The sequence below is a fragment of the Carettochelys insculpta genome, chromosome 6 (assembly GCF_033958435.1).
Source record: "Carettochelys insculpta isolate YL-2023 chromosome 6, ASM3395843v1, whole genome shotgun sequence".
NCBI classification, from domain to species: Eukaryota; Metazoa; Chordata; order Testudines; family Carettochelyidae; genus Carettochelys; species Carettochelys insculpta.
The window spans coordinates 102,172,914-102,200,495 of record NC_134142.1 but is presented as its reverse complement, the minus strand read 5'-3'; the positions used below and the strand labels follow the sequence as shown (position 1 = coordinate 102,200,495).

General features: G+C 41.8%; 1 protein-coding gene across 6 annotated transcripts in view; it reads right to left on the bottom strand.

The window, feature by feature from the left end:
• The window catches only part of STK33 (serine/threonine kinase 33), an 89,266-nt gene that overhangs the window by 11,448 nt on the left and 50,236 nt on the right, over positions 1–27,582 (bottom strand). For all 6 annotated transcript variants that reach the window (XM_074999027.1, XM_074999029.1, XM_074999031.1 and 3 more), the window contains 7 exons: positions 27,234–27,338; positions 25,402–25,540; positions 24,236–24,324; positions 15,338–15,422; positions 11,059–11,134; positions 3,518–3,630; positions 3,157–3,242 (listed from right to left, as the gene is read on the bottom strand). In XM_074999027.1, coding sequence (XP_074855128.1) covers positions 3,157–3,242; positions 3,518–3,630; positions 11,059–11,134; positions 15,338–15,422; positions 24,236–24,324; positions 25,402–25,540; positions 27,234–27,338 — 693 coding nt within the window. The remainder of the gene's footprint in view (positions 1–3,156; positions 3,243–3,517; positions 3,631–11,058; positions 11,135–15,337; positions 15,423–24,235; positions 24,325–25,401; positions 25,541–27,233; positions 27,339–27,582) is intronic.

The window sequence follows — 27,582 nt, the reverse complement described above, 5'->3', positions numbered from 1 at the left end:
AATAATTATTGAACAATTTTGAATTTTCTGCTTTATTTATAAATCTACCATCTTCATGCACTAATACTTTCTAGGATTATTTTTGTATGTAAAACTATTGAGTTCTTTTAATCACTGTTCAGCTTGACATTGCAAATACTAACCGATTTTGGAGACTAAATATCTCCGAAAAAAATCAGTAAAATTTGTGCACCTAAATAACTTCTGAAACTCAGAGTTAGGAGCCTAAGGCAGTTAAACTTCATTAATTGCTTTGGCAAAGTCACAATTTCTTGGTGGCTCTACCTGCCCATCTATAAAATAGATATAAATAATAGTGATCTATTTTCAGGAATGTTGTGAAAGTGAAGCAGTTAGAATCTGATCCTGTAACTTCCTTTCTAAGGTAATGCCTAAGTACTTTTAAAAATCTGGGCTTTACGGTACTGTGTAACATTAGCAACATGATTAACTGTGACTGACAAATGGGAGTAAAGCACACGTTTATGTAATCTGAAGAACGGGAACAGGTTTAACATTTGGGCTTGAATGTTTTCTTGAACTGGGACAGCAGATTGTTTTCTTTAGAGCAAACTGATTCTGAGAAATTTGTAGCCAAAAGAAATGAAAAATCACACTCTGTGTGTGGGAGTTTATATTCAGAAAAATGCTGTGCCTCCTGGTTCCAAGTCAAGCACAATAATATACTGGTAATTTTACCAAAAAGAAATTGTATCACAGCAGCAGCAACACCACCAGAAAATGATAAAACATTCAAACTGTGGAAGAGTTCAGCCTCAACAGTATTCACAGACCGTACCAAGAAAAAATATTAATAGCAGGGGAAAATCCAAGCCCCTTGTCTGTAAGGAAACAGCACCCTCTGCCAGTCTCATTGCTGAGAAAACACCTCAGACATTCTCAGTGGGCAATGAAGCAAAAAAGAAACGTAGTGCCTTCCCGCTTGAAATATACAGTGCTAGACAGAAAGAAAATGGAATATAGGTTGTGTGCAAATATCAAGATTGAACAGGTGAGAGGAAGTTACAGGATTGCACTGAACTATGTACATAATAATAAACTATATTGGTTCTAAAATTTCTGAATAGGATTATGCTGATGATGTGCTAAACACAATGTATCCAACAATCCTTTAAACACAACATCCTACTTGCCACACAATTATTTGCATTCATCTAACCTTAACAATATTCTTCTATTCTGGTCTTTTTTTTTTCCATATTTTAGATGAGGAAAAGGGAAAGTTAAAAAGGATGGGAAATGCAGCAAAAGAGCACATATCAAAAATAATCAAAACACGAAATGAAATTTTGTATTAATTAATCAGCAATCTATTGCACAGCCCATAGCCAAACTACATATGGTTTGAAATTACTATCTAAAATTGATGTTGGCATTTGTTGATTTAACTGTAAGTACAATGTAATTCAATATTTTCTTGTTATTTTGCCATGTGACCTTATGTTTGACATGTGACTTTTTGTTAAGCAGGATGACTAGTGACTTTATAACTTTCTGGCACAGGTGAGTTGAGTTTCCCAGTGGGAAACTGTAATGTCAAATGCATTACTCTGACACAAGAGCTCATGTGTCACATGGCATCAAGGGGTTAATTTTTTATTTTTTTAATGCACTACAAATCTCTACATGATAATGCACTTTCAAGTTACTCATCTGGACCCTGCAAAAAACAAAAATGCTATCACAGCACAAGCATGAAACAGAAGCTAGTGGCCTAATTTTCAATAGTACTGAGCACCTACAACTCCCACTGAAGTTAAACAGGAGCTAAAGATCCCTCCGACATCTTAAAAAACACTGATGACAACTCATAAGTAGTATCACTTTATCACTCAAAGTCCCCACATTCTCACCTTATACTCCTTAGCAAATCTAGTGAGTTTCTTATTGGAAAAACATTTAACTGCTCTTCTAACACACCAAAATACCAGCATCTCATATGTAAGAAAACAAATCTTTTAATTTATTTGCCCCAAATAGATTAATGATAAAAATGATTGTAGGACTCAGGTCTGAACAGAGATATTCATGTATTCAGTAGAAGTTCCTCCTTGACTTAATGAACCAGCCATGTTAAATGTGCCCATTAGTTAAACAGAGTAATTTAACATGCATTTTGTTAGAAGTCAGTTATGCATTCCCACAGCTTAATTTATAAGAGTGGTGGTAGAACAGCATAAGAATGGGCATACAGAATCCTGTCTTCTGACATTGGCCAAAGGCAGATGCCCCACAGGTAAGAACAGAACAGGCAACCACCAAGTGATCCGTCCTGTCACCCAACCCCTATAAAAAGAGGCTAGAGATACTATCTCTGCCCTATATGGCTAATAGCCATTCCTGGACCTATTCTCTATGAATTACCCCTTTCTCCAGATCATTTCTGAGTATGCTGAATCAGAATGATCCCAACAGAGACACCTGAAACGCAGCTCTAGCTGCCCTTCTTCATTCTGAAAACTGATCATTTATACCAACCCTTTTTCTCCCCTATCTTTTAACAAGTTGCCAATCTATGACAGGTCCTTCTCTCTTATCCCATGACAGCCTACTTTTCTTAACAGCCTTTGGTGAAGAAACTTGCAAAAGCTTTCTGGAAATCTAAGTCCACTATGTCCACTGGATTCCACCCTTGTCCTGCATGATAACCATTTGAGTGTTTAACATTTTCAAAATTTAGATGTTCTACATTGCAGTGATTACCAAATTTAGACAATAGGTTTGGAGCTCTTAAATTTCTTCCTGGCTCTAGAACTCACTAGTCTAGGAAAAGTCACTATTTCTCAGTGTCTCAATTTGCCCACCTAAAGTCAAACATTGACCTCAATTACAGGAATGTTCTGAGATTTAATCAGCTAGCCCCTGGTCTTGTACTTCCTTACAGAGATGAAACACCTTTTGAGGGCAATGGAAATATGCCTAGATAAGAAACATATTCTCGGGCCCTTATTTAAAGCCCAAATGAGTCAGCAGATATACTCCCACTGACTTCAGTGGAAAAAGGATCAGACTCAACTAGGAAGATATGTTTCAACATAGCATCCACGGCTGAAAGGTCAAATTTCAGTTAGAAAACACATAAAACGGGAAGATTTAAAAAAAAAAAAAAAAAAAAAAAAAAAAATGAAAACTTACTGTTATCCACAGGTTATCAAGCAATTCATTAGCTGTGATTCGGTGGGCAGGATCTACTCTCAGAAGTAGATGCAGTACATGTTTAGCTATAAAAAGACAGTATTATAAATCTCATTTTCTATTAATTATAACAAACCCAGTACCTCTCCCAAATGTCTCTGACTGCTTTAATTCAGCAGAGAACATTTTACTTATAATGAGGTGAAGTTAGTTCATGAAATCAGGTAAGTGATTTTTTTTCTTAGACTCCATTTTACTGTTATGAGAAAACACATTACTTACTGTCCAAAACAGTGTAATGATTTGCTGAGTTCATTGTTGTATTGCTGGTGTTTATTTTGACAGAAAGCTGAGTACTCACCAGCCTCACTAACTGTTTCCCAGATTGGATTATCAAAATGAAGGTCTCCTTTCTTTATTAGGTCAAAAAGTTTTTCTTCTGAGCTTGCTATAAAAGGCGGCTCACCACATAACCTGCAACAAAAGTTCAATTAACAGATTCATACTATTTTCTCTTGACGGAACAACAGGTATACAAAATAAAATAAACCAGTATGACTGGAGAAGTTTCAGAAGAGACTAAGAGCTTTATCAATAAGGATCTAAAGAGGTAATTTCATCATAGACTCTAGGTACCCACAAAGGGATAAGACAACTAATATCTGACAGATTTTTTTAGCCTGGTAAAGATCCAGCAGCTGGAACTGAAGCTAGAAAAATTCAAAATGGAAATAATGTACATTTTTTAACAATGGGGATAATAAACTACTGAAACAATTTACCAAGACATATAATTGATTATAAGTTGAAGTCTTTAAATCAACACTGGATGTCTTCCTAGGAAATATCGTCTAGTTCAATAACAAGTCTTTGAGCTCAATTTAGGAATTACTGGGCAATGCTTTGTGGTCTATATTAGGAAGGTGAGTTGAACTACAGTAAACATTGTCTTAACTGGCATTCTATCAGCTGGAACTCTCAAATAACTAGCATTTTAACCATAAGTAAATTTTAATCACTTTTTCCCTAAGAACAGTACAGTGAGAGTAAATACAAATAAATACAGCAATTACAGCATAAGTTTACAGTGTACAATATTACTGTTGTTGGTAAATAAAGTATCCTGCATACATTTTTGTTTGTTTTGTAATATCTAATCTTGTTTTTCTTTAGTGGTATGCATTGCTAGGCATACCTCTTTATTATCCAGAATATTTGAATATCCAGCAACCTCCTGGTCCTGTGGCTGCTGGATACGAAAGAGTTTACTGTGGATCGTTATCATGGTCCCTGCAAGCCTTTAAACCTAATATATTATTTTGTATGGGATTATTCAAACAGCAGCCCCAGCCCCCAAAATGCTTGAGTGAGAAAAAGCCTAGTTCAGTTCTCAAAGCCCAGGTTGAGTTTGTGGCACTAGCAGTTAAATTTTTTTCAAAATCTGTAAACTGAAACCAAAATTGACATAAAAGAGAAACACAGAAACTCACCATGTCCTTTGAGGAAATCAGTTTTCAGGAAAGAACTACACAATAGCTGTGTCTAGACTAGCCCCCAACTTTGAAGGGGGCATGGTAATTAAGGTGCTGCAAGATTGCTAATAAAGTGCTGCAGAGCATATGCAGCACTTCATTAGGCTAAATCTCCCCTGCAGTATCTTCGAAATGTGGAACTTTGAAGTGCCAGCTTGCGTGTAGCCACGGGTCAGCCGCGGGTACTTCGAAGTGTCCACACTACTTTGAAGTCCCTTTACTCCTCATTCTGAGGAGTAAATTTTGAGGAGTAAAGGGACTTTGAAGTAGCGCGGGCAGTTTGAAGTACCTGTGCCTGACCTATGGCTACACACAAGCCAGCGCTTTGAAGTTTCATACTTTGAAGTTGCCGCGGGGGAGATTTAGCCTAATGAAGTGCTGCATATGCACCACAGCACTTCATTAGTAAACTCACAACACCCTAATCACCATGCCCCCTTCGAAGGTAGGGGCTAATCTAGGTCACAGCCCATAGGAAATTATGTAACTCTGACCTTTTTAGATTTGACATTTACCGTATGTAGTCATATCTTGACACTTTCTTCAGTTGCATGATGGGGCAATTGCCTAATGTGGTATAATCTAAACTAATGTATCAAAAGAAAAAAAATTATTAAGAAAATAAACCTATAAAAGTGTCAGAAAATATCTAGGAGATATATGCATGTGCCTGTATGTATGTTTGCTAATAATTCGTGCGCCCAGATATTCCTGGTATTTCTCTGTATCAAATAAATTATATAACAACTTTCTTGATAGTAAAGTACGGTATTAAAACAAATGACTGGACTATGTGGTATTGGGCTTCATGAATGCCAATTCAGTTTAGATTTAAAGGAAATAACACAGTTTAATGTTATTACATTGTATTATTTTTATCCTTTATATTAACTGTATCCTGAATAATGTGGGGAAAATAAATACATTGAAAACAAAGCTAGGCAAGTATGTGTGAAAACATTTGTGCAAATATTAAATAAATGAATTTCCTTTGCCTATGTTTTTGACCCTTTATTGTTTGGTTTCAATGAAAATTGTAGCTTGCTAGCAGAAGTGTTCACAGAAACATCAAATTCCAAGTGATAACTATATACTATTAATTGAAAATTAATTTTAGGATTATAAATGCAAAATATTTACAATGGAATCTACAAGCTACTCAATGGTCAAATCAGAGAACAGATATATATGACCTATGTTTTAAATGAAAACTAACCAAGAGAAATAAAATTTCAGATATCAAATATTTGTAACAAGTTGCATGTGAACTACTTAAAGACTTACATTGGCAAATAATTTCAAACAGTGAATAAAATCTGCTTGCGGACAACTGAAAACAGAATGAAGCCTAAATTCATCAAATAAATTATTTGCAACAAATTCAGTTTTTAGCTCTACTCTCAAAACACAAAAATAGCTACTGAAAATGTAGCTGGCATCTTCTAGTGAAGGATGCATGTCACTTTATATCAAAGTATGTAATTATTATTTCTGGGATTTCTTTTCTTTATTTTAATGTTTAATGTTGTTAAGGTAAAACATAAAATTAATATTTTAGTACTTTTTCCTCCCCTAAAGGTTTAATCTCAAAATCACTTTTAATGGAAATTACTCTGTTTTCTTTTATCCTTCACTACTTTTTCCTCTCTCTTCCTGGGCACTTACCTACATGGAATGCAATTTAAAAAAAAAATAAGCATGACAAGCATGACTTCATTTTAATCTATGATGCTGTAAGTAATGGGACAGTGTGGGGGCTGTGTACGATATATCTGTTGTTAGCTACTGATTGCTGCTAGGAGCAATGTATACACCAGCTAAGGTGGTGTAAAGGAGGGCAGGGAGGGCTAGATTTGCCTCCTTAGGAAAAAGGCTTACCTATAGGGCAAATAGCTAGCTGTCTCTATTCATATCCTCTGAACTGTTACAAAGCAGTGCTGATTACATATGGGAAAGAAACTCTTTATCCCTACCAAGTAAAAAACAGGATTTAGTGTACATTTAGCATACTGAGCAATATTCCTTTTTTTCCCCATCACTGGTCTAACATACTTCTACACTTTAATGGACTCTTCATTGATTACTATTGTTTATGGTTCTATTACCACATGTTAAAATAGAAACAAAATGGAAAGTTTAAAGTACATTGCCACTTCAATTATATACAAAAATGCATCATGCTGGCACTGTCCCATTAAGCACAGATAGTCCTGTGCATTATCATTCATGAAAACTGAGTTCATGGGTCACCTTCTGTTCCCCAGATAAGTAGAGATCAACCCTGTCATGGCAATAATACACTTCATGCCAAGATGGAGCACGTCAGAGAGGCATTAATAGTAGCCTCCACTAGAAGTGTCAAAGTTGTGATAGTGGCAGTAATGGTTGTAATAGCTTCTTTAAACACATTAAGGGAAGACCGCAGCCTTATGCTGTGAAAATGAGGGAAGTGCCACTTACAAAAACAGTGTTCAAACACATTAATCTCCTATGGCTTTTTCTAATACTATTTTCAAATTAAAGCAATAAAAATAAGAGTGAAGTGGATTCTATTAACACATGTACAGTATGGTCAAGCTTGCCCTGCCAACACAATTAGGTATGAATAACGTTACATTGTTCTGACACTGTTGTGCTTACAACATGCTAATATAAAATAATTATATTGCTAATGAAGGAATAAGGTTAGAAGTTGTGAGTTATGACTGCTATCAAGACGATTCACTGCATTTAGTAAATTCCAAGCAGTGAATTGTGCTGATTGCAGACTCAGGTCAAAATTCGTATTAGCCAATCAAATCACCCAATTTCTGAGGCCCATTTTACAATATATTCTATTATGTTCAGTATATTGTGCCACTGTAATTACTGCCATGCCAACCTTAATACCATAAAGTAAGACCATAAAACTCATGATGCATAAGTGTAATAAAGTTCACATAACACAATACACACGGGGAATAAAAATAAGAATACAGGTAATAAAATGATAGTGAGGCCTTTGTCACGTTGAGATCAAAAACAAAAGGTGGGTTAGTTGCAAAGTTAAAAACAAAAGATGGAGGAACCAACGTATGGAGAAAGATGAAAAAAAAATCCAGAAAAACGAAAGTATGAGACTCTGAATTGTAAGTGTGTGTGCGTGTGTGTGCACATTACTTTGCATATACTAAGACTAGGACACAAAAGGATCAAATTGCATGCAAGAGATATCTTGGGGTAGAAAGCACACCAGTGGACCTAAAATTAATGCGTTAAAATCATGGATTAGGGCAGGGGTAAGAAACCTGCTGCTTCGAAGCCCCATGTGGCTCTTTTATGGAGTCAGTTGTTGCTCTGGACAATGCTGCTGCTTACACCTCTTGCGGCTCCCTCCCCTGCCACTGCTGAAGTAATGGACTAAATGTAATTGGTTTAATGGCCGGCAGGGCAGCAGGAGGGATCCAGTTGTTAAACCACTTAAATTTAGTTCCATTATTTCACCAGCAGCAGGGCAGGGAGCCACCCACGCTGCAGGTGGGGGGAAGTGCTAAGCCCACAGGAGAGATGGCTGGAGGGGCGACCAAGTCTGCCCCTGCTGCAGCAGCACAGCCCCTCTGAGGAAGTGGTAGCCATGGAGGACCAGTGACAGTGCTCGCAGTTGGAGGAGCTTGTTGCCGAAATGGGTTAATCCTGAGGATGAGGGGGGACAGGTTTGGAGCTGAGAAGTGATAAGCCTGAGGATGGGGGGGCAGGTCTGCAGGGTTGGACAAAGCTTGGGGATGGGGGCACAGATTCAGGGACCGAAGGCTGAGGTGGGTATAGCCTGGAGATGGGGGTGCAGATTTGGGAGCGAGAAAGTAGAGTTGGGCGGGGCGTGGAGGGTTGATATGAACATTGCTCCTTCCTGCTTAAAAGCCCATCCCCAGGTGCAGCATTTTCCTTGTCCTCATTTGCTGTCCAATCCAGGGGTGACAGTAGTTTAAACTTTCTAACTGGTACAAATCATTGTTTGTGTGCTGTTCTTAAAACGGGGGTTACAAAAAGTATGGTTTCATGTTATTTATTAAGGACTGTCTCATATTCACATGCACTGTGGCTCTTGAATTTTGTAACTGATTTTGAAAGAAATGGCTCTAGCAACAAAACCTGCAGAGCATCCAGATTCTCAAGGTGGGTCAACAGTGTCATTGTCAACAGTGGGTAGGCAGAATGCAGCACCTTTTCCAACAGCTGTACCCTACACCCCATGAGGAATAACGCCTCTGTCGACAGAGATCTGTCCACAGAAAGCCTGTCTGGACATTCTGGGGACTCCTCTGTTGACAAAGAGGACTTCCAGGACACTGGGCAGCCCTCTCTACTGTGCTTCCAGTTGGCCGTTCTGTCAAGAGAGCTCTTGCGATCCGCTTGGCAGTTTGGGCACAATCTTTTGACAGAAGTTTTGTTGGAAGACATCTTCCAACAAAAACTTCTGTTGACAAATCCTGTAATCTAGAGATATCTTAAGAGAAAGACACCAAGAGAAAAATTAAGAGTAGCAAACCAAACATAAAACCAAAATGAGAATCTGCAAGCAAAGCGACATTTAACTTATGAAATTCTCACTTTTCACTCTTTATAGACTGTATTATGCAGGGCACTGCTGTTGGTATTTTTGCTGTAAATTGTTTTTAATAATTGGGATATGCTCACATGATTTTTTTCAGCTAATAAGAAATTTGAGACATTTCTCTCTCTGAAAATAACATCTCATAATTTGGTGCCATTGAATGATTCTCCCTTCTACAACAGCACACTTGGATAGCCAACATCTTTTTAGAGAGACATGTAAGGCCCAGAATGAAGTGGAATTTCTCCATTATTGATACATGAAGACAGACCACCTGTGCAGGGAAACTATGCAGCCCTTGCATACGTAACTGCCTGCCAGCTACTATAAATGGAAAAAAGTGGACAAGGTGCCACAGTGCAAAATATAATGGTGTGAACTGCAAAATACTTTAATGTGTCATGTTCTATCACATGCAGGCTCTGCTGATGCAAAAAAGAGGGTACTTTTCAGTCACTTTTCAGATGGGTCTATGTTAGCATGCAATAGATACATCTTAGTTCAGTAGTTCCCAACCTTTTCAGTAACACGGCACCCTTCAATGAGGTAAATACCTCCATGGAATACCACATTTTTCAGCTGAATTGATTGCTCATAAATGTTACATTTACTTACATTTACTATGGTTACAGTCTTACTAGGGAGGTTTGCAACACAGTAGTGCATACAGCAAGCTAAACAAAACAAGGATCAAATGCATTAATGTTTCAAATCTACCACAGAATACACCTTCTTAGACAGCGAGCACAGACACATTTTCAAAATCTGCTCAACACCATGCTAGGGATGTGGAGTAAATGAGTAAAAGCTAGCTGCCCTCCCTGCCAGCCCACTGAAGCCAGGACATAGCATTTAAACCGCATCCCAGCTCCAGCAGGCTCCCACCTTCCCTCCCGCTGGCCACAGCAGAAAGTGGGGGTGGGCTCCCCGCCAGCTCATTCAGGCAAAGGAAGCAACATTTCAGCTGCCTCCTGGAGCGAACAAGGTCTTGTGGGCTCAGCATTTCCTCCCATGGAGGTTCCGCAAAGAGCAACAGCGAGGAGAAAAATTATGAAATTTCATGGCACACTTGGACAATTCTTATGGCACACCAGTGTGCCTTGGCACACTGGTTGAAAACCACTGTTTTAGTTCATGACTGCAGCATCAATTCAAAGAATGTCACATTAGAACATTCTACAGTTCACAATGCAACACCATTTAGAAATGTCCCTATTGCCCTGAGTACATGGCTTTTGCCCTTGGGTTGTACACTCCATTTGAGAATTTTCCCTATAATTTGCACATCGGTGTCAATTTCCTTAAGTCAGCATGTTAAAAAGACAACAACTAAATTCTTAGTTTAATTTTTTTAGAATGACAATACACTGTTCCGTAATCTGTTATTTCAGGACTGTAAACTGGTTCAGAAACAAAATATGTATTCAGGTTGTTTCTTTTTCTTTCAATCCATTCATCTTATGAAAGGAGTGGTACCTCATAAAAAATTGTTAGTCCTGAAGATGTCAGAGTGGAGGTGTTTTTGTTAGTTTTTTTACATAGATATTCTTCAACACTCCTTTTTTTAAAAAAAAATAGGTATTCTTCAAAATAGGAACATGTTTAGCTCTCTTTTTGGGACAGTCATTTGTAATATGTGTTAAATAATTTGTTATCTCTAAGCTCTCCCAGCTATAACCTCTTTGCACACAAGTTTACTTTTTATTTTAATGAAAATTCATAAGTAGTTTTATTATAAAGGGACAGTAGATTTTATATTGATTTTTACAAACTACTTACAGCATGTACATAATGACGCCAATGCTCCAAATGTCACATTGTTGGCTATAGTCATGGGCACTGATAACTTCTGGAGCTATCAACCAAGCAGAAAAAATAATATTAATAATAGAAAAATTACTTTTAAATGCTTAAATGCAAAGCATGAAGAATGTGCTGATGTGGTATAATTTATTCCCTTGTGAAGAAAGAACCAATAGCAGATGTTTAAATGAATAATGTCCAGGCCTTAACAATTCATGTTGATGTGTTCTCACTTTTATCATTTAGCTGCTAATGGAATTGTGACATTGTGACATTAACTGTGTGACTAAATGTGATACTGGTTTTCAATTCGTAAAGTGTTAAAACATTATTTATAAAATACTGATTTAAAGGACTGCATGATACCACACAAATGTATTTTCTTTTTGAAAAATATGTGTTTCACTTTTTCTTCACAAGACATAATGTATTTTGGTAATAAACAATGTGTAACAGATCTTCTGCACAGTATACGAATTTTTTTTAAATTAACAATCTTTCTGAAAATAAAATGCTTTTGAATATTCAAATGGTGTTATATCATTATTTCTGTGTGCCCTAGATTAAAATATGCATACACTGTAATGTGTTCACTAATCATTTTTATGTTGATCTAGCCACATTTTTTAAAAATGATGGTTTGGAAGCAAAGTGGCAGTGCTTTATCTACTACATCACAGGACTGAAGGTTAGGATTTGAGGTTCCTTTTCCCAGCATCAATGAAGATGACATGTTTTGCCCCGGAGAGAAAAAGAAAGCTTAATGCTTCATACATCAGTACCCCCAACCAATGCAGCACTGGAGCAAACTCACACTGGCTGTCTTAGCAGGTGTTCTCCCGCCACCTCAACAAAGTCTGATGAACTGTCTCAAACTCAATGAAACTTTAAAATAACAACAGAATGGTAAATAGTATATTAAATTCTCCTTTTCAAAGCATCTGACTCTTGCTTTGAAGATACTAAGCTACAGAATATACATTAAAATATTGTCACAATATCACAAGTGGTACACAAGACATGTAAATGAGTATTTTCATTGTCAGTTTTTGCCAAATTTATCAAAATCTATAAACCCTGAGATCACCTCATCCTTAAGATATTACCAAATTGGCTATATTTAAGAACATTTTATACTAGCGTTAATTTATTCCATTAAAAGCAAAGTGCCAGGGCTGGAGAAGTCATATAATTTCATGTCTCCAAAAACAATAAAAGACATAGGACTATATGCTTTACTGGTGTAACTCCAATAAAAGCAATGGAATGACATCACCAGAGGATGTAGCACAAAGTGTTTTTAAGTGCCTAGCTTATACTTGTTACACACAATGACTAGGAAGAACGGCTGTTTCTAGATTAGCTACAAAGGTTAGCTACTTATAACAAAATAATTTCATCCTATAAAAAAGCCCTCCTTTTAAAAGGTATGTTGAGATACCAATGCTGGAATGCCTGTGGGGCTAAATTTTAATCTTCATGATCTTTCCCAGAAGATTTTTTTTCACTTTGTTAAACAATTCAGAATCAGCTAATCAATCTGTGAAACTAATTGCCTGAATGCATCAGAGGCAAATAGTTCGGGAGGACAAGAAACAGAATTAAATAGTAGAGGATGAAGACATCCACAGTACAGTAGTCCCTCGAGCTATGTGAGGGTTGAGTTCCCACGCACCTTTGCATAACTCGAATTTCACAAAAGTTGGGGTGACTGGCAGCTTTTTTTTCTGGCGGAATGCACATTCTGCAGCTGGGTAAGCAGCAGGAGCACCTGGAGCTCCTTTTGAAAGCTAAGTCCTGGGGTTGGCAGAGGCAGTTGGGGAGGGTTAAGCATGGCAGTGGGTTGGGGCCAGGGGAGGGAGGTTGAGCCTGGGGTGGGTTAGGGCTGCAGGTGGGGTGAACCAGGCTGCATAAGGGGTGAGCCAGAGCTGGCGGGGGGAAGGGGGGGGTGAACCGAGGCGGGGGGGGTGGTGTTTGAACCAGGGCCAGGCACAGAATGGGGATGAACCGGAGCTAGGTGTTGGGAGGGTGAACCAGGCCATGAGAGGGGTGAACCAGAACCGGGAGAGGCAGGGGTGAACTGGAGCTTGATGCACTTGGGTGGGGGTGTGTGAGCTGGAGCCACAGCTGGGCATGGGGGGGTTGGCAAGCAAGAGTTGCACAGGGTGGGAGCGAACCAGGGCAGGGGTTGTTTGAACTGGGGCTACGTGGGCCGGGGGGTTACACCAGGGCCAGAGGGAGCAGGATTTTGAGGTGTGCTTAACTCATGTTAAGGCGAGTTAAATGCAACTCAAAAATCGAGGGTTTACTGTACATGGGATAAAATAAATGCTTAACAGGTCAACGGCCATCTAATAACTGATTTGGGAGGAGGAAGGAACTTTTCACAAATCTGACTTATGGGCAGGTTACTCCATAATTACTAAATTTCTTCCAACTTCTTCTGAAGCATCCAATACTGGTCACTGTCAGAGACAGAACTACTCATGGCTGACCGTTCCTATGTTAGGCACTATATACACTAAAAAGGTAAGTCAAACCAGTTGTACTACTCAGGGGCTGTGTCTACACGTGCCCCAAACTTCGAAATGGCCATTTAAATGGCCATTTCGAAGTTTACTAATGAAGCGCTGAAATGCATATTCAGCGCTTCATTAGCATGCGGGCGGCAGCGGCGCTTCGAAATTGACGAGCCTTGCCGCCGTGCGGCGCGTCCAGACGGGGCTCCTTTTTGAAAGGGCCCCACCTACTTCGAAGTCCCCTTATTCAGGGGACTTCGAAGAAGGTGGCGTCCTTTCGAAAAGGAGCCCCGTCTGGACGCGCCGCACGGCGGCAAGGCTCGTCAATTTCAAAGCGCCGCTGCCGCCCGCATGCTAATGAAGCGCTGAATATGCATTTCAGCGCTTGATTAGTAAACTTCGAAATGGCCATTTGCATGGCCATTTCGAAGTTTGGGGCACGTGTAGACACAGCCAGGGTGTGAGAAATGTACATACTGATCAACATAGTTGTGTCGATCTAAGTCCCAGTGTAGGCAGCACTAGGTTGATTGAGAATTCTTCCATTGACCTAGCTGCTACCTCTTGGGGAGACAGATTAGCTACAGCAACAGGAGATGCTGCAGAGAGTTGGTTACACTGAAGTACTGCAGTGGTACAGCTTCAGTGCTGCAGCTAAAGCATAGACATAGCCCAGCATTTAACTATTTGACTGGTGGGGACACGTGAAATCTGAGCAGCAGAAAATTCTGTTTCTAGTTAGGACCTTAAATAGTAATAAGGGATGAGCACGCCAAAGGCCAGAGTAAGGGTTGAAATTCTGCTTTTTGGCATGCGAGAAACGTGTTAATGCCTCCTTCCCTCAGATCCACAATGTGAGATTTCTGCAATGCCTCACACCTTTCTAGGCTGCTCTCAGGCTGAATGGATAGAAGAAGGACATCTGAACAATCATCAGTCATGCACACTGTTAATATCCAACAGCTATTTTGTCCTTGTTATGCTACAGGCTGATTTACCAGATACCTGTCTCAGAACTCTCTCATCCAGCAACACTTATAATCCAGCATGATTTTAGTAGCTGGATGACCACTTTTCAGGGGTGTGGCCAAGCTTCCCATGGTCTCAAGAAGTCCTGCTTCTCAGTTTTCTGTGCTGTTATTTAGCGGGAGGCGTACAGGACGAGGGTGAAGTTTTGGGCAATGAAAGGCACACTTACCCAGAGCAGCTCCCCTGTTGTTCCCAGGCACTCTCCCCACCACCACCCCCCCTGCCACTGCTCGGACTGGCCACAATTCTGGCCAATCAGAAAAGGAGGGAAAAGTCTCCCCGGGCAGTGATGCACAGCCATTCTCCCAGCTGATGTGGAGAGAGAGTGGCAGCGTGTGGAGCTGCTTCTCCTACCCACGCACCAGGCAGAGCCAGTGGGCCAGATCTAACCCCAGCTTGCCTGACTCTGTCCTGCGAGGCTTGATGCTCCACAGCCCTCACCAGGCTGGATGCTGGGGAGGGGAGCGCTGAGCCTTTAGGGCTGGATTCGGGCAAGGCCCAGGCTGGATCTGGACTGCAAGCAAGGGAGAGGTGTTCCTCAACCCTGCTATGAAGGAAGGGGAAGTTCCTGACAGCAGGAGGTTAGAAATAGGCACTTCTTCATGGCTACTTGTGAGCAAGAAAGAAAATGGAGATTTATAATTTATATTTCTTCATGTGATAACGATAAAGAAACATTCATAAATGGTATGACATACTGAACTTACCCATGTAGGTAGGAGTCCCACACGTAGACTGAAACATGCTCTCGCTACCACCTGCTTTCTGTACAGCTAAGCCAAAATCAGTCACCTACAAGAAACAACACAAATAGTGAAACTGTCTCTACTAACACAATGCTGAAGTTCTTCTGTCCAGCATACATATCATTGGTTGTAGCAAAACTGCTGTATTCAAAGATAATGGAGTTTGACTTGACACATCAAGGCTGTGTCTACACGTGCCCCAAACTTCGAAATGGCCATGCAAATGGCCATTTCGAAGTTTACTAATGAAGCGCTGAAATGCATATTCAGCGCTTCATTAGCATGCGGGCGGCAGCGGCGCTTCGAAATTGACGAGCCTTGCCGCCGCGCGGCGCGTCCAGACGGGGCTCCTTTTCGAAAGGACGCCACCTTCTTCGAAGTCCCCTTATTCCCGTGAGCTCATGGGAACAAGGGGACTTCGAAGAAGGTGGCGTCCTTTCGAAAAGGAGCCCCGTCTGGACGCGCCGCGCGGCGGCAAGGCTCGTCAATTTCGAAGCGCCGCTGCCGCCCGCATGCTAATGAAGCGCTGAATATGCATTTCAGCGCTTCATTAGTAAACTTCGAAATGGCCATTTGCATGGCCATTTCGAAGTTTGGGGCACGTGTAGACGTAGCCCAATCGACCTCATTCAATCTCCCACCTCAAACAGGAAGGACTCCACCTTATTCTTTTCTACATGTCTGGTGTATTATACCAAACACAGTTAATATTTGTTCCATAACTACCTTGCTGGGCAACTTGTTCCACTGTCTAAGCATAAGATCAGGTTTTTTCCTGATATTCAAGACAACCTCAGACTAAGAGCTCACGAACATGAAATGCACCAAGGCCAATGGGCAAATTCCTGTTAATCATTTTGCTTTTGTTTGTTGACAGGCAAGGCTAGGAGGCTCACTTGAAATCAACTACAGATAGTAGAGGCAGTAAACAAATACAGTCCATGGTAGGGGAAGTCAAGTGAAGCAAAACCAAACTTCTGGCAAATTGGAGAGCTGTTTATAAAGAGCCACATGGATTTTGGACTAATGCAGAAAATAACTCCTTACTCTAGCAGTGACTAGAGCATGCTCCCATGTGGGCCAACCCCTCACAATGACTGCCTGTTCCGTGCCAGCAATAGGAGAGTTGAGAAGGAGAAGGGAGCAGCAGCAGCAAGGGCAAAGAGATGTGGAAAGCATGCATCAGCTGCCTGAATCAGAGAAAAGAGGGTGAGAAGATTCTTCTGCAGCTCTTCACAAACAATCGCTTGGCTGGTCAGAAGCATGGGTCCACTGCATTCTGCTTTACTTAACACATTCTGCACTGCACTCAACATGTTTGTGCCTGCCTAGTAGGTCACCACTGGCGCCCTTGGCCTCACATGCTGGCTCTTCAATGAAAAAGGCAAGGGGTGGAAAAGTAAGTATTACAGGCATTTCTGCTGGCCACATCCAGACTTCAGAGTGGGATCCCAGCACCTCCTCCCTTGAACCAAGAAGTGAAGACAGACACTCAGGAATTTGATCTGAAACCTCCCCCCCGCCGACACACACCATTTTTGTTTATTTATTCTTTAAATACCAAGTAAGATATTTGTTCTATATGAAGCTGGTTATTCTGAGTAGGTTAAAAAAAAAGGGACACGCTTTAGAAACTCTGTCTAATATTAAAGTGAAATTCACTATTATTTGAGCACATAAAATGCAGTATATGGTTTTGTGACTCTGAAGTACATTTGAGGTTATACTGATATCTGTTAACCACTTTGGACTCTCATGGAAATGAGAGGTGTATCTCATGAGAAGTTTGCAGTGAGCAAGTTTTTTAAAAATGCATTTCCTTTTATTTCTTTAAACTTAGCTGTTCGCTCTTTTCTCATTTCACTAGTGTTTAACAATGGGAATAATTTTCCCAACTTTACATTACATACTGAAAGGTAAGATTATTGTACACTGTATCTTTCGTTCCTTACACATATTTCTGACGTACACAAATGACAAATAGGGATCAAACCCTCTGGAAGGGTTTTCTGTGGGGAGAGGGTGCAAAAAATCCCTTCTATCCCAGCACAACCATAATGGGGAAGGTTGCTTTTGGGTACTGGGGACATGATGCATGTCCCAGAGAAGAGATGTGCTGGACCATGGAAAGATCGTCACCTCTGCACGCCAGGATGTGATGGTATAGCACAGAATTTACACTACAACTTTAAAAAATGTTTTTAAAAGTGCAGTAGTTTCTCTTTTTCTGCATACCTTCTCTACCATCTTTATGGGCCTTACCCAATACTATACAACCACAAAGGGAAAATCTGTTACTTGATCATTTCTTTTCTCTGAGTGACCTTTCTCCCAGTCAGATATATTTGGACTACATCTCTTTTCCTGGAAATACTAGAACAGGGGTCAGCAACCCCAGCACGAGTGCTAGAGCCAATTTTGAGTGACACACTGTGGTGGCTCCTCCCTGGCCCTCCTTCCCCATGAAGGATGGGAGGAGGCAGGAGAATGGGGCCCCTGCCACAGAGCTCATGCTGCAGGACCATGGCCGTGGAACAGGGCTGGCGTGAAGTTGGCACCCCCGATGGAGTGCAGGGCTGTAGCTGCCCCCTCTTCCCTGCCAGACCCCATGCTGGAACATGCAGCCAGAGCTTGGAGCCACACACATCCCGCTGGAGCACAGGGCCTCTCCCATCACCCACCAGGGCACGGGGCTGAATCCCAATCCCCCACTGGAGCATGGGGCTACAGCTGTTTCCCCCCGGACTGCAGGGCTAAGGCCAGAGCCCCTATCATGTAGGCCCCCACCACAGCATGGGGTTGGGGTTGGACCCCCCCCACCAGAGGCAGGGTGCTGAAGCACAGGGCCCGGTCTAAGAGAAGGAGAATATTTCAGTTCCACACCAGTCAAGGTAAAGCCCTGCTGAGACCTGAGACTGAGGGGTGCACTCAGATCAAGAGCAGGAGAGATGCAGCTAGCCCTTAAACATGGCTCTTGTCTGATGGAACTGTGGATGTTCGGGTTAAGGTCTTGGCCTCAGTGTCACCTACTGACGGGGTTCCAAAGGTGAAGTACAGATTGTGTAAAGACTCATTTTTGATCATTTTTAAATTTGTTGCATTTTAGTTTCTTTTCACTACCCTTTTTCCTGTGTTATGAGCAGGTATGCTAGTTTTCCATGATAAGCTCACCAAAAGTCTCCTCATTTTCTGTGATTAAAATGAAATCTGACATAGCGCTTTATTTATTTATTAAAGAACCTGTTGTAAGTAAGACTATTATTGACTTTAAAAAGTACCACTGGCACTTCGGCTGTACACAGAAGCCAAAAGGTCAAATTTTGGCACTCTGCTTCCAAAAAGTTGCTTGACCCCTGTACTGGAAGCAGTTCAGACTTGTCCAACAAACTTTAGGAACTGGCCACGTCCTTCAACCTTCAGGTAAGTGTGATGATTTGAGTGATCTGTCTGTACTATTCTGAATTGTGGATAATTGTATGAAATTATATCATTAAATACTGTATCATGGATAGCCTACATGGATGTGGACCCACCAAGAATTAGCAAACTGTGTCCTGTCTCTGCCAGGCCAAAGACAATGGGGGATGATCACTACTCAACTATCACCTATTCAAAGTAAAAAAATCTTGGAATAATGGCTCTGTTGTAGCACAGAGAAGACACTTCCCTCCATCTGTCTGAAGGGAGATGGGTTAAGAAAACAACAGAAGGCAGAACAAATGAAGCAAGTGATCCCAGAAGTTATCCATAAAGGGACTCAGAGCAGGGGAGCTGGGAGAGAGCCATCTTGCACCCAAATGAAGTAAGGGACATGGCTGTAAGGCCAGAATAGGTAATAGTATGAAAGACCTTGTCTGCCAAAACACAAACAACAAGCTGTCCTATGGCACCTTAGAGACTAACAGATTTATTGTATCATACGTTTGGGAGTGGGTTTTACCCACCAAAGATTGTGACCTAATAATTTGGTAGTCTCCAAGGTGCCACAGGACTGCTTGTTATTTGTGAAGCTATGGACTAAAATGGCCACTCCCTGAGACTTTTTACCAGAATAAAATGATCTCCCAAGGACTCCCAAAGGAAGGGTAAATTAGTGAGGGACACTGTGTTTATAGCTTCCTTTGCTTAATACGATTAAATATAAACAGCATAAATTTGACAGAGTGAACAGTCACAGTGTGCGTGTGCGCGCATGCACGTTTGTGTCTACAAGAGAGGAAAGGTGTATGTGTGCATATGGACCAGATGTTAGAAGTAGCTGAACTCCACTAGCACAAAAGATTCCTAGGAATCCAGAGTATGAAGGCTTGAACTCCCCTCACAGCAGCGTGTTGCAAGGATGGGGCACTAGCTAGGATCTTGGAAAACAAGCACTTCCAAAGGTGTACTGAAATGCTGAATTTGAACTGGTTGATGGATGTAAGACTTGTGATAGTAATGTCTGTATACAACTTTGGGGCCCACAAGAGCCCATTAGAAAAATAATTCAATGGGATAGGTCTGTATCAGAAAGGGGACCATCTGGTAATGAACTGTTTTCCATTCTATATCCTGACCTCTCCCCTAAGGGGAGACATTTGAGATATAGTGAAGAGTAGGGAAAATTACAGGGAACAGAAGGTATGTAAGGCAGAAAGGTTTCGTCTTCCCTAAAATTAGCAGTATTTACCTACCACAGGATCACCACCTGGAGCCACTTTCGGCCCAAGAATGAGACTGGAGAATTAAAGATAACACTTAAAAAGTGATTTCGAAAGGATGAACTAGTATCTGGATTGTGAAGGAAGGTTCTTACATTACATGGGCTTCATGTGGCTAAGCCTGTCAGCTGAGGGACTGTATCACTCTGAATGATATCTTTATTTCCCTTTGCACCTTTTGTAGGCAAAAAATTCTAAAAGCCTCTAAAATTAATCTCTGAAGCCCTGTTGTGCATTCATATCCATATAAGAATCTCCATGCAAGACTTCAGAAGATGCATTTAAAGATGCTTTGGTGACTCTTGGCTCTGAACCACCTTAAACAGAGTTCGAATGTTGCTGAAATGCCTATAAGAGTGTATGTCTTTAGCTGGGTCTTTTGGAAGGGGCATAATGAGGCTAATGAGGTGCTGACATGAATATGCAGCACCTCATTAGCATAAAGGAAGCTACGCACAATTTGAAAGTACCACTTTCAGAACACATGTGGCTGTACAGACAGTGCCTTTTGAAAGGACACCCCCTGACTTAGAAAGCCCCTTCTTCCTATTTGTGCCATGTCATCTACATAGATTCAGAATGTGGCCTTTAGAAAAAATGTTGGTAAGTGAATGTTAATGTGAAATGGAGAGGAAACCCTAGGAAGAAACTTGGGATGAGGGCGAAGGGTGACCCAGTCCTCGGTAAACACCACATCAGGAGGTTCAGCCATGAAGGCCGGAAAGCTCCCCAAGCTCTCCCGGCTGACGTGATGGTGACTAAGAATGAGATCTTCATCAACAGATGAAGCCAGGAACACATTGCCAGCGGTTCAAATGGTGGTTTTGTGAGGTACTTAAGGACGTGGTTAAGATCCAGATATGGACTGGAGGGTGTACTTGTTTTGCAGGCCCATCAGAAATCGTTTGGTGATAAGATGCGTGAGGAAGGAGATCCCATCATTCACCCGGTGGAAAACTGAAAATGCTGCGACATGCAGATGGACAGTGCTGAGGGCCGAGCCTGACTCACAAAGGTGCAGCAGGTAGTCAAGAAGAATGGGAAGAGGCACGGTATGAGGAGACACAGGATGGCTGATGCCTAGCCAGTGAGAACCATTTCCATTTGCAGAGGTAGGACTTACGCGTGGACTCCCATCTGCTGTTAACAAGAACCCTATTTACCCTTTCTGAGCATGTGATTTTGGCATTCTGCAACCATGAAGAAGCCACATATGGGGATGCAGTTTGATGGGATGAGTGTGAAGAATGCAGCTAAAGTCCTGAGACAGAAGGTTGCAGTGAGGAGGAACGGAATAAGGAGCCGCCACTGACATCCAGTACAGGTAACAACACCAGGTTTGTCTGGGCCACGCCAGGGCTATCAAGATGAGGTGGGCCCACTTCAGTCTGACTTTGACCAGAAGCTTGTGAATAGGGGAAAGGCAGGAAACACATAAAGAAGGGGTACATCCCACCTGATGGAGAAAACATCCCCGAGGCGGTGTCTCCCCAGACCCACTCTGGCGCAATATTGGTGACACTTCCTGTTGACTCAGGTGGCCCCAAAGTTGAAACTGAGATTGAGACTGAGAACTGCAGTATAGATTTCCCACTTGTGGTGGCCGCTGAATGAACAGCTGAGAGCATCTGCCATGACATTTAGCACCCCAGGGAAGTATGTAGCAGTAGGGATGATGTGATGCTAGAGGCACCAGGTCCGCAGTTTTATGACCTCTGCTCAGGGACAGAGACCAAACCCCGCCCTGATGGTTGATAAAGTACATGCAGGTGGTGTTGTCCACAAGGACGTTGACTGACTTATTTGCCAGGTGGATCTGAAAGTGCTTGCAAGCATAACAGACCACCCAAAGCTCCAGGAGGTTGATGTGGAGTGCCTGTTCATTGAAGGACCATTTGCCCTGAATGGTGCAAGAGCCCAGATGGGTCCCCCCGTCCATAAGGGAGGCATCTGTAGTAAGGGTGAGAACATTGCCTGGACATGTTCACCACTGGAAAGAGCCCAGAACGCATGGCAGAAGGCCATGATTTTGGACAGTGGGTCACTGGCCACAGTATAGCACATAGCCAGCCACGACTGAAGACAGTGCACACAAAGTCTGGCCATTTGACCACATATGTGGTAGTGGCCATATGCCCCAGCAGCTTGAGTCAGGCATGCATGGTGGTGGTGAGGAACAGATGTACCACCAGCATGAGATCATGCAGGGCCTGAAACCAGTGTGGCCCTGTCGGTGGTAGTGTTCATGTGAGCTCTGATGAACTCTACAGCCTGCATGGGCTGAAGTGTGGACTTCTCATAGTATATATGGAAGCCAAGGCTGAACAAGAGGTCCGTGGTGACCCACACCACGTGAAGGGCCTCGGTGAACGACGGTCCCTTTAGAAGGCAATTGTCCAGATAGGAGAAGATGACCCCGTGTAGGCACAGGTGTGTGGCCACAACCACCAAAGTCTTGAAAAACACTCTGGGTGTGGTGGACAGCCTGAATGGGAGGACCTAGTACTGATAATGGTGGGGCTCCACTGTAAACCAAAGAAAGCACCTGTGCACTGGCTGGACGGCAATGTGAAAGTAGGCGTCTTGTAGGTTTAGGGGAGCCAGTGCTGCAGGGCAGGAGGAGCTGAACTGTCTTATTGAGATGGGCACTGACCCCTGCCTGTGCCTCCCCCCCAGCTACTCTCAATTAACCAGAATATCTGCATAACCGGCAACCTCCAGGCCCCAGTGTTGCCAGATATGAAAGATTAGTAACAGAGAGAAAGCCGTGCTAGTCTATATACTATCAAAACAAAAAAGCAGTAAAGTAGCACTTTAAAGACTAACAAAATAATTTATTAGGTGAGCTTTCGTGGGACAGACCCACTTCTTCAGACCATAGCCATACCAGAACTATTGAGTCTGTTCTGGCATGGCTATGGTCTGAAGAAGTGGGTCTGTCCCACGAAAGCTCACCTAATAAATTATTTTGTTAGTCTTTGAAGTGCTACTTTACCGCTTTTTTATTCAGATACAAAAGAGTTTACTTTATATTTAAGTGAAAGAGTCTAGATGTGCTTTTTTTCTAAACAGTTAATACATTTACATTAAATAGGTGATGGGCATAATTTTAAAATTATAACTTAGAATTGCTGCTAACTTATTGTAGCTAAAAAATTGGAAGGTAGATCTAAGGTAGATCTAGATTAAGATAGACTTTTGGAGGGTTTTTTTTTTTTTTCAACTGACCTAAAAGTATACAACTCATATTTGACTTCCCAACTCCAAAAAGTCTCTTTCAGCAGCGACACTTAGCTTCCAACATGCTTCATTTCAATACTACCCACATTAGACTGGATAGGTTTCTTTGTGTTCTTAACAACATGATACGGTGTTCTATTCAAAAGCTACAGACAGGCATTACCGGGGGCTTGACTGATACCTGGGCATCTAAACCATTACAGTCATACCCCAAGATACACCCATTTGAGCTACGAGAATTCAACTTTATGATGAGTTTCATTTAATACCCCTACTTCAGCTTATGAGGCATTTCTTCGCATTTACGAGTCCCAGCAGTAGATCACACCGTTCTGCGAGACGTGTTGCTGGGCACGCAGCCCATCCCAGCCCCACTGCTGCCACTCACCCCCTGGGCAGCTAGAAGGCCACTGCCACCCGCCCTGCACAGCTCTGCCTCGGGCATCGCTTGCCATCTGTGGCGCCCCCTCCCATTTAGCGCCTGGACTGCCCGCCACTGCCACCTCGACTGCCGCCAGCGGGGCTTCTCCGCCGTGTAGCCCCACACAAGAGAGGCATCACCTCTCGCCAGCTGGGGGCCCCCTGTGCCTGCCTAGCTCCCCATGCGGCCAGCCCTGGCAGCGCCCCCTCCCCACTTAACCTAAGCTGCGCTCAGGCCGGGCTGCCTCCCCATGCCCTGCTCTGCCCTGCCCGCCCCCTTGCACCGGATTTAATGGAACTTGGTGTTGTTTTAGCGTAAATGGGTGTACATTTTGGGGCTCAGAAACACGTAAAATTTTTTCTCATTGAAATTAATAGTAATTACGTTTTCAACGTATGAGAATTCACCCTAAGAGTGGTTTTTCAGCAATGAATTACCCTCGTAAGTCGGGGGAAGATTGTACTCAAATGAAAGATTTGCTACCATTACTAGCCTTACCTTTATATTTAATTTCATTTCATGTTCTTCATCAGTTTCACTGCTTTTAACTAAAATGTTTTCCAGTTTTAGATCTCTATGAACAATATCTGTCAAGGAAGAGAACAATAAATATAAATGTATTCATCACTTCTAGTCAAAATATTCTGACAAATGTTTTTATCTCATGGAAATTACTCATTCAAATCAGTTTCAACAAATTTAGCTTTCCAACAGTGAAAACTTAAAATAAAGGAGTATTTGTCCTTTGATCCAAGGAGTCTTTTAAAAGATTTTAAATCTGGATCAAATCTGGATCCATCTTCCCGATGATCTGTCATAGGGAAAACACTTCGAATTACTGTGTTGTAAAGTAGCAGGCATGAGAACATCTTAAAGAAAAAAGTAGTAAATTATAGAGTTACAAAATGTGCATATATTTTCTTAAATCTAGTCTCACCTCATATTCAATAGACCAAAGGGGATGGGACTGTAGATTGTCCCTCCCCGCTTTCTCTGCCTACCAAAACCAGTGAAGACTACAGCCATACTTGCCCTAAAGAAAGGGCCATTCCACGGACAAGGAATCATATATCTGTGGGGAGGCATGGGGGAAGGAGCTGCTAATTCTTCCAACTAATTCCAACATATAGAGATGAATAAAATTTTCTGTGTTATTCAAACTCTATGCTCCTATAATAGAGGGGGAAGTAACTGGATACACTAAATGCTAGTTTTCTGGCTGAATTGGCTAACTCTGTCATGGACTGTGCAAGATTTTAACATTTCCCTGGTGTGAATTAAAATGCTGATGCTGACTACATCCCACAAAATGGAGGACAATTAAGGAATATCCAGAGCACTCCACGCCTGCTTCTTTTTCTCAGCTGTAATAGGCTATTTACTTAGCTGCTGAAATAAATTAATGCTGTCATGAAAAGTGGTTGAGACTTCAGACGATGAAATTCATGTTATTGTCAGGTGGATGGTGCAGGAACAAAGTAAAAGGAAATGTTCACATTTAAATAGTCGGGGGAAAGCACTAATGCAGGATGTTTCACTTCTTGGTAACAGGGACACCAATACTCTAAGAAATAAGATATATATGAGCAACGATCACTACTACTTTTAAACAAAAAACTGACACTCAGAACCAATGAATAAAAACAAGAAATGAGCATCCTTGCCTTTTTTGTGAAGATAAGCTATTGCTGATGCAAGGCTTTGAATTATGTGCCTTGTCTCATTCTCTGTAAAACGTCCTTTCCTGCGAAGAATTTCTTTCAGTTCTCCATCCTCACACAGCTCCATTACAAGGAACATCCGCTAATATTAATAAAGATACAAAATAGTGATTTTCCCTTATACAGAAGATTGTTTTAGTACTCAAAATACAGTAAACCCTCGATACAGAGGACCCCAATTTGCCAGACATTGCTAATAACAGACGTCCACCATCCCCCCGCCAAAGAATATAGGATCACCGCAGCCAGGTGGCTCAGAGCCAGAGGAGCCAATGCTCTCAGGGCAGAAAAAGCCACTGCTCTCAAGTTGGAGCACTGCTGGGACATGCAGGAGTCACCGGGGAGCTGTGGAGCACAGGGGAGCTGGAGTCAAGAGGAGCGAGGAAGAAGAGTAAACCCGCGGATGCAACAGACTCTCTGTTTTAACAGACACCCCCCTCCTCTCCATTAGTCCATTATATCAAGGGCTTACAATATTCAAACTCTCAAATTTTCAAGAACATGTACAATAAATAAAAAAAAAATATTTCGTAGGTTGTTCTAAGAGTTCTTTATTCCAGATACTAACGGCTTTAAAAAAAGAGAGAGAGAGAGAGAGAGAGAGAGAGAGAATCCTATAGGAGCATGACTAAACCTAAACACTTAACATGAGATTCTGCAATGGACTATGAATAAAGTTATGAATACTTATTACATGAGATATCTTTGACTAATTAAATAAAAGATAAAATTTATTCTTACAGCTCATCAAAAGCGATGTGTGCCACCATAATGGCATCATTACAACGTCCTTAAGCTTTGTGCTCTCCCACACAATAACAACTCCCTTTCACAAACTGTGAAGTAAGCGACTAAGAAAATGTCATTAATTCACTCTACAAAAGTCTACTCATCAAGCTCTACTCTTCCAGCTATTTCTGAGAAAATGGAACAAAACAGAACTGAAAGCCAGTTTCTGGCAGAGAGATTTCTGCCTATAAAAAGTGGCAGGATCACACTGCAACCAGTGCACTATCCAGTGGAGCCAGCCACTACAGGCCCCACGGCAAAGTGGGAGAAGGGCCAGGCTCTGCGCCCCTGAAGGGGTGGAGCCAAGGGCAGAAGGGGTAGGGCCATGGGCAGTCACCCTTAGCACCACCAGGGACTGTGGTCCCCTCCACAGCCACGCAGCATGGTGGACCTGCACCGGCGCTTCAAAGGGGCGTGGAGCATATCCGCTGCCACTGCTACTACTTCAGCAGCAGCTAGAGCTCCAGGCCCCTTTGAAAGGCTGGACCCCAGGGCAACTACGCCCTTTGCTCCGCCTTATCAGCAGGCCTGGGACTGCTTGCTCCCTCACACAGTTCTACAACAAACACAAAGGCTGTGTCTACACTTGCATTCCTCTTTCGAAAGAGGTATGCAAATGAGGAAAATCAAAAAATGCATATGAGGTACAAATTTGCATACCTGACATCTCATTTGCAAATTCTTATTTTGAAATAGCCTCTTTCAAAAGAGGCAAACCAGTGTAGACACTGCTCTTTTAAAAGTAAACCCCATCTTCGAAAGAATCCTTCTTCCCACAAAAAAGGGGGAAGAAAATATCTTAGGAAAAATTAAAATGCAAATTTCTCCATCATTTTCTAATCAGCAGTGATGAGGACATAAGTCCCATAAGAGAGGGGTAAGTACTAGAAGCCAAGTGGAATGACCTCAGAATGCGGAAAAAGTACGTCTGTATCTTTCATTAAGTATTAATAGCATTGACAGTATTGAAGTTAATGAACCCTTACCTTTGGGGTCTCAAACACCTCTTCTAAATGTATTATGTGCTCATGGTTCACTCTCTTTAAGATGCTCACCTCCCGTTCAAGTAACTTCACAGCAGAGCTCCCAGCCTTAATTATAAATGGGAAATGCATGTAAGAGAATATGACAATATTCCTGATATGACCTTATATATTCCAAAATGGCAACTTCTATTAAAGAAATCTACAGAATAACTTTAAAAAATGAACACATATTACATTAGGAAAAAGAATTACAAAATAACTCCTATTTTACTTAGGGTTGCTACCATTGTAGCATTAGTATTAGCTGCTTTTTCAACTAATAGCAGCTTACGTTTATATGCAGCCTTTC